The sequence below is a fragment of the Abrus precatorius genome, unplaced genomic scaffold (genome assembly GCF_003935025.1).
Source record: "Abrus precatorius isolate BTA unplaced genomic scaffold, Abrus_2018 Scaffold6, whole genome shotgun sequence".
NCBI classification, from domain to species: Eukaryota; Viridiplantae; Streptophyta; class Magnoliopsida; order Fabales; family Fabaceae; genus Abrus; species Abrus precatorius.
This window is the reverse complement of record NW_020874406.1, coordinates 23007372-23015340: the sequence shown is the minus strand read 5'-3', so window position 1 is coordinate 23015340 and position 7969 is coordinate 23007372. Positions and strand designations below refer to the sequence as shown.

The window sequence follows — 7969 nt, the reverse complement described above, 5'->3', positions numbered from 1 at the left end:
GTTGTATTAAGTGTAAATAAATATAAGCAAATATTCATATATTAGGAAATATTCATATACAAGAAAAGTGCATAGAAGAAGAAGTGGACGAAGAAAATGGAAAAGAAGGTGGAATCGAAGATGCAAAGAGAGGTGCAACAACAAATGCAGCAGATGCATGCATACTTTGAGGTCATGAGAGCAAGCACCTCTACACCTCTTCCTCCTCCTCCACCAACTCCAACACCATCAATCTTCAGCTCCATACGTCATTCCTCTTCTGACTCCTCCTCTAGTACTAACGGCAATACTTTTTCAGAAAATGATCATACCGATTATTAGTCATATACAATATTGTTTTATTTTTTATATTATTTTTTTAGATGTTTACTTCTTTATTTGTAATGACATTTTAATTTTACATTTTATAAATAATTTCTGATTTAAATATATAATTTTTTAGTTTTATTATGTTTATAAATTGTGATAATTAGGAACAACGAGGAATAATTATGTTTATAAAAAAATAAAATAATTTTTTTGAAATTTCATAAATGAATTACAGACGAATTTTTTCATCTATAAATTATAGACAGATTTTTCTGCCTGTAAATTATCTGTCTGTAATTATTTACCGACGCGCATATTACAGATAGACTATAACTGTTTATAAATCTATCTGTAATGCTAAAATTTGTCTGTAATAATAAAAAAAATTGTCTGTAAATTTATCTATATTTGCAGATTTTCTAATAGTGATATATATATATATATATATATATATATATAAAACTTTTTTCTATCTGTTCTTTTGAGCAGTTTTTAACGGTGGAATTATTTACTTTCCTCTCTTCTCATCGTCGACACAAACACGCAGAAACAAATGTAACATGCAAGTATGACCTGCATTTTTATTTAAGAAAACATTATTATTACATGCAAGTTATAATAAAATTATTCTAACATTTCAATTACATGTTATGTGAAATGGTGGTAAAGTCACTTACTTGTTATAAATATTATGAATTATATCGTAAACGACTATGAATTACGAACTTTTTATGAATGAAAAATTAAGATCTTCCGTTACCTAATCAAACTCTTCTAATCCTAAATTTTCAATGGGATAAATCTAAAAAATAGTAAAATGTATTTATGTAACAACAAAGAGGACTTAGTCACTATATCTATTAATCTTAAGTAATTTCCATATAAACTTAAAAGTTAAGCCCACACTATATCTCAAATATATTAGTATTAAGTATTCAAAGTCTATGAGTAATTAATCATATTATTAATAGATTTAAGTATCATCAAATGAATCATAATATTAACCTATTTTTAACAAAATAAAAATAATCACAATTAATTATAACTCATAATAAATTTTATAAAAAATTCTAACATTATTTACTTTTTTTTCTTTTCTCATCGTTGAGACAAACATACAAAAAAAATAAAAATAAAAATTGTAACATGCAAGTATTACCTGCATTTTTATTTAAGGAAACGTTGTTTTTACATGCAAGTTGCAATAAAATCATTCTAACATTTCAATTACATGTCTTGTCATAGGATTTCCCATCAAATCTTCAACGTAGGTGCGTAGATAGTGTTTAATACAAAGTATTTAAAAACTCTATTGGATTATTTAAGGGATAAAGAGTTGTCGACACTATTTTCAATTATACTTACTACATATACTAAGTTGAATATTTGGATTAAAAGTATTTAATGGGACGTTTAATTCAAAGGAAAGAGAGAGAGAGAGGCAGATAAAGATAGAGAGATATTTTACTCAAATATGCTCTTAATTAAAACTTTGAATCGAGTCGTTATTATTTTTCTTGTATTTGGATTTTAGTCTTCGCCCAGCCAATAAGAAACATGTGTCCAAGTGGCTATTTAGATTCCTTGACCTTGAAACAAAATACGAAAGAAAGTCATGTCAAATTGGGGGAAAATGATTTACACTAATTAGGTCAAAAGGAGAGTAGCATGACAAAGTGGAGAGAGTATATGAACTATGAACAAAAGGGGGTATCCCTATTCCCTTTCCCTATGTGAATTTGATATAGAATTTGGGGGAGTGGACCCATGCCAGTTCTTCCATATTGAAGGCCCCAGAAGCTGCAAGTTGTGAAAAGCTTTCCAGCACACAAGATTGATTACAAGGTACTGTGTAGCTTTGCGGTGCCACTAGCTGGTTTTGCTGAGATCAAGCAAGATTATTCCACGCAAAAGGGTACAATGCAAGTTGGGAAATTTCCTCTTATTTTCTTGGTTGTTTCGAGTTTAAGGTGACGTGGAATATGGCTGTTTCTAAAACCAATCATATCCGATTGATATAAAGGCTGTCTGATGCATCATGATTTGTTTTATATATATATATATATTGGTTAGCTTGCTATTAATGGACATATGCGCTGTCTCCTGACGCGTATTATATATATATATATATATAGAGGCTCCACCAATTGCCCCAACCCAATTTGGATTTGTTATCTCGAACACATGAATCGTGGATTATTCTAAATTAATTTTAAATATTTAAAGATAATAATTTTTATTAAAAAATATATTTTTTATTTTTAATATAATAAATATTTCCTTTAAAAATTATACTTTTTATTTTTTATCGTCAGATTTAAAGGTTGATATTAGTATTTTTCTTATATATAGATTATACTAATTTATTGATTTCCCTTTTTGGAAATAACATGTGGAATTTCTTTCGTTGTCTGTAAAGAGTTTTAATTAATAACAAATTGAAGTTTCTTATTTGGGGTAATTGCTAGGAAATTTGCGAGACACTTCGGGTACCGGGAAGGAGCAAGCACGTGACATGATGAGGTACGCTGGTCTTTCGCTTTTGAGCTTTTGAACGACACGCAGATCAGACTATTAAATATATATTTTGTTAATCACTGCCTTTAAAATACTGTTTAAGAAATAAATAAATAATAATTTTTTTAAAGTATATTAAGATACATTAAAAATTATATGATTATTTTTGTAATTTTTAATTATTTTTTTATTTTTTTAATTAATACTCTTAGAACATTAGTTAGCATTTTTCATCAAATGTAGATAATTACAAGTTTGTGTAAAACCAGTGTTTTGTTGATTGGAGGTATAAAAATGAACTAAAAATTTGTACCCATGCTGCTAATCAAACTGAGATGCCAAGTTAAAAATAATTTGTTAAAATCAAACACGAATAGTATGGATAAAGAACAAACAGGGCTTAATTACATTTATATAAAGAGTTCGAGTGTTTGATCTTGTGCATTCTAGTTTTTTTAATTATTTCCTATTTTATTTAATTTTATTCTAATTGTTTGAAAATAACAATATATAAATGTATGTATAATATGAAATTGATATTTTTAAAATATTATTTTAGTTTTTATAAAATATCAGACAGTCTCTGATAGGTTAAAATCCAATACCTTAATTTAATAACGATTTTAATGTACTAATTACGAACCATTCATGTTAATAATATGAAAATTTTCTTAAACTAATAATATTTTGACGGCATGAAAATTTAATTTTAGCGTGATGAAATTAATTGAAAACTGAACTCTACTCCATTATTGAACTCCGAAATTGTATATATATACTAATTACCATGATGGTTCCTCAAAAGAGGTATGCTTGACAAAAAGATGGGTTAATTCTGTCGTCTCTTGCCACTTGTTCCCACTGCTCAGTTCTTCCAGACAGCCAAACGTCGCCGCCCTAGTGGGTACTTTTTTATTAGAAAATATATTTACCACATTTTCGTTATTTTAATGTAATAAATATATAATTTTTTAAATCACAGTTTACTATTTTTTAATTTTTAAAATGAACTTTAAAAATAAAAATTAAAAACTCTCTTAATTGTACACTGATGACTGTTATTGATGTATATCACCTTCTAATTACGTTTTAAAAATTAACTGTTTTTCTTAAAATTCTTTTTCTAAAACAGCCATTAACTTGTTAAATATAAAATCCATCAGTTGGATCGAACCCTTCACCCTCTTCAAAGCTGGTGTGCTAGAAGCATTGTCGCTTTCTGAGGAAAAAGAAAAATACTAAAAGAACATTAATTAAAAATTTTTAAAAAACTTTTTTAAAAAATATAATAAATATATCTCTTTTTACAAACTTCATATTTTTTTCCCGTCCAATGCCTTTTTTTTTTTTCTAAAAAATGTTTGTTTATGTTTTTTATTCTCTTCATTAGATTTTAAATTCTATTCGCATATAAAGATCATAAACTCTCGCGAATGTTAAAGGAGAATTTTGCATGTCTAATTAAATTGGCGTATTTTATGAGCGAATATTCAGGTACATTAACAAAATTAAGACATTATTTTTAGAATTATTATTAATTTTTACTTAACATTTTATGAATAAAATTTATTCATACATGTCAAATAATATAGTAGATGATTAAAGTTAGAAATATAATCACTATCATATTTTTTTTAACGCGTTTTTAAATTTTAGTTAAAATTGATTAAAATTATAAAAAGTATGAAACTAATCATTATATATATATATATATATATAAACGGAGACATAATCTTCAATTAATTTTATCTCATAATTAAGTATTTTAAAAAAAAGTATATTATAAGCTAAGGAAACCCTTCTCCAAGGCCCCACTGAAGTCCACTTGCACCCTGGAGCATGGAATTGGTCATTCACTACCCTTAACTTGCTTATCTATATATTGTACCTCAACTCTTGTACTTAGTCACACAAAATTTCTTGGAGAGCATGAAATACCCATTGGCCATTAACATGAAACTCCACCTTTCAGCTTTGCTATTATTCCTTCTCCTTGTCGATAAATCCTACTTTGCAGTTTCTATCTCTCCCAAAGTCTATGAATATTTAAACCACGTAGGGAAGGAAGTGGCTACGAACCTTTGGGAAGAAGGCATGAAAGGCAAGGAAAGCACTATCGTAAAGTGGTTCTCTCCCCCACAACCAAACCTACCCCGGATACAAAAAAAAGGCTTCTATCGTTTCAAAGCATACCTCTCTAATTTCAGCTACCTTCAATCCTCTGGACCATTCAACGATTATATCGACCAGGAAACAATATCAGCCTTTAAAACTTATCAGGGATATTTCAATCTCCAAATCACAGGACTACCAAACAAGCAGACTATTCAGCAAATGTTGCTACCACGATGCGCTGTCCCCGACATTAATTTCAATTACTCCTTCGCCGCCGATGGCCTTTCATGGCCAAAAGCTGGGAACACTTGGTTTCCAAAGGGTAAGAGAAACCTCACCTACGGTTTTCCTTCTCCAGACAAATTCCCAGCCAACATGACCAAGGTGTTCAGAGATGCATTCACGCGCTGGGCAAAGGCCACGACAGTGTTGAACTTCACGGAGACAACCTACGATAACGCCGACATCAAGGTTGGGTTATATGCTTTCAATGACAAAATTGAAGGCATGGTGTACGGGGATAGTATTATTATAAGATCGAAACCTTCTTCTGATGTTATGACAGGGGAGATACGTCTCGATGGTAACCAGAGCTGGGCGTTGCCGAGTGAATATAAGAACATTTCATGGAAGAATGATATTCTGGATTTGGAGAGTGTGGCGATGCACCAGATTGGACATTTACTTGGACTTGACCATTCTTCTGAGAAGGATTCGGTGATGTACCCTTCTATATTGCCATCTAAGCAAAGGAAGGTGGAGCTCTCGGAAAATGATAAGGAGAACATTCTGCAACGTTATACTAGCGCCAACTCTGATAGACATAGCGCCAACTCTGATAGCCATAGCGCCAACTCTGCTAGACATGGTAGCCTCTGGGGACTCCTAAGTATAGCTTTGTCTCTTGCTTACATGATTTTCTTGTATTAGCTCTCCACGTCTCGTAGTCCTATAGTCCTACGTGTTGTTCTACATTGACCGTGGATTTCAACTTGTCACTCGTGCAGATTACTTTTGTATCGATCAATAATTAAAGTATTTAATAAAAATTATATAATTTGTTATTATAGAACTTGATTAATTTTTAAAGGTCTAGTGAAAAGAAAATGAATTTATTTAGTCTGTTAAGATCAAATTAAGAGAGAAGTTAATTTGCAAGCAGTGAGAAGCTAAAAGAAAAGGTAGAACAAGTTAAAAGGTCATAGCTCCAGCTGGACAATAGGAATGGTGGTTTTGAGGTGAGCGAGTCACCTCGGAAGAGCAAGATTCTTAACTGCCAAAACCAATATTAGAACGAGTTCAAACCATAACCAAGCAAATCTTGCAAGAAGCTGAAGCAAATCGCTTTCTCGACTTCATGATAATCTCGTCCTTGTCGGTCCAGTCTCGCTTCTTACCTGAAGGGACCGATTAATTAAGTACGAAGTCTCAAAGAGTTGTGCTGTTCAGTACGAAGAAAAGAATAATTAACAGTACAAATTTTGCATGAATACACACGTAAATACTTTTTATTGCTTATGAGAAAGTTGAAAGAAAAAAAGTCATGTATTTGACCGGAAATCACAGGAGATGATTCCTACATGCATTCGTGCAATTCTCTTTTACCAAACAGTATTATTTTTTCTTTAAAATAGATTAATTCAATTATATAGTTACTGATATTTTTTAACAAAATTTTGATAATTATAAAACTTTAGTTTTCGTACTAATTAAAATTCATATTAATTATGGCGACAAACGCAAGAGTACACATCCATGGATCCACTTGACAAGGAATCAAACAACGCAAGTACAGTCCAGTGAGGCGTGCTTGACGAAAAAGGTCTTAATTTGTCGTCTATTGCCACTTGCTCCGACTGTTCTCTTCCCCAAAACGGATTAGGGATTTTCTTTTTCGCAGCCAATCGCGTGGCTCATAAACTGCGCGTCGTTTTGCTCTTTTAATTTTGCGATGCAGTTACTTGTCGCCGCCGCCATATATAGTTAGTCGTTATTAATAGTTTAAAAATGTTAATTTTAATATTTTTAGTATTTTTTACTGTAAAATATATTTATCACATTTTCATAATTTTAATATATAAATATATATTTTTAAATAAAATATTACTATTTTTGAATTTTTTAAACATAACTTCAAATATTAAAATTAAAAAAAAATCTCTTTTTATTTAGGGACGTGTTTGAATGCACTTAGTAAATGACATGGCTCGTGCATATATGCCCAAGCTCTAGACATTGGATCCTACTGTAACATAACCAATAGAAAACCGTTGAAACCGAAACAGTAATTGGTGTGGGCGCCACATCGTTGCGTTAAGATATGGTGACGTGCAACCTCGTCCAGCTGGCGAGTGACTTGGATATTAAAAAATTTCTGATAGTTTTTAATGGAAATCAGTGAAAGGCATTGGGTTATGGTAGAGGCCGAACCGATACAAGTAGCGTTTCGTCGAAGCCTAACCTTTGATTCTAAATGTTGGGTTTCAGGCAGAGCCGTTTAGTTTCATTTTATTGTAAACTGGGCCGATGCAAACCAAGCATTGGGATAACTTAGATTGGACTTTTGAACTTCGATCTTTATTAATCAAACATCTTTACACAAATAATAATAATAATAATAATAGAGTTTTGTTAACTTTAATCTTTAAGACTAAATTTAAATATTTGTAAATAAAAAAATTTATACAAAAATTATAATTATTATATTAAAATTATAAAAATATAATAAATATATCCTTTTTCATATAATTATTAGTTATTTATTTTCAACTCTAAAGATTAAAATTAATAATAAAAAAATTATTAAAATATTTCTTATAAGATTGATTAAAAAAATAAAAATTATAATGTACACGATAATTGAAATAACTGAAAAAATATTTTATACTAATTAAAAATATTGGTAAAATATTGTAATAAGGTTTAGGCTATAGTTTTTTCTTGAACTAGTTTTTGAGATTTAGTTATGTCTAATTTATTTTTAATATAATATTTGAGTCTATTAAGTTTTATCTTTAAGACTATCTAT

The 7969-nt window shown here is 29.9% G+C and overlaps 1 protein-coding gene across 3 annotated transcripts; it reads left to right on the top strand.

Annotated features, from left to right (window-relative positions):
- The first annotated feature begins 4740 nt into the window (after positions 1 to 4740).
- LOC113869551 (metalloendoproteinase 2-MMP-like) lies at positions 4741 to 6066 on the top strand. Of its 3 annotated transcripts, none has more exons than XM_027505928.1 (2): positions 4741 to 5412; positions 5507 to 6000. In XM_027505928.1, exons 1-2 carry the CDS (start codon positions 4756 to 4758, stop codon positions 5660 to 5662), a joined length of 813 nt encoding a protein of 270 aa, XP_027361729.1. In that variant the 5' UTR covers positions 4741 to 4755; the 3' UTR covers positions 5663 to 6000. The 3 variants fall into 3 exon arrangements, with proteins under 3 accessions (XP_027361729.1, XP_027361728.1, XP_027361731.1); XM_027505930.1 differs by having other exon boundaries at positions 5031 to 5764; positions 5807 to 5924; XM_027505927.1 differs by having other exon boundaries at positions 4741 to 6066.
- The last annotated feature ends 1903 nt before the right edge of the window (positions 6067 to 7969 follow it).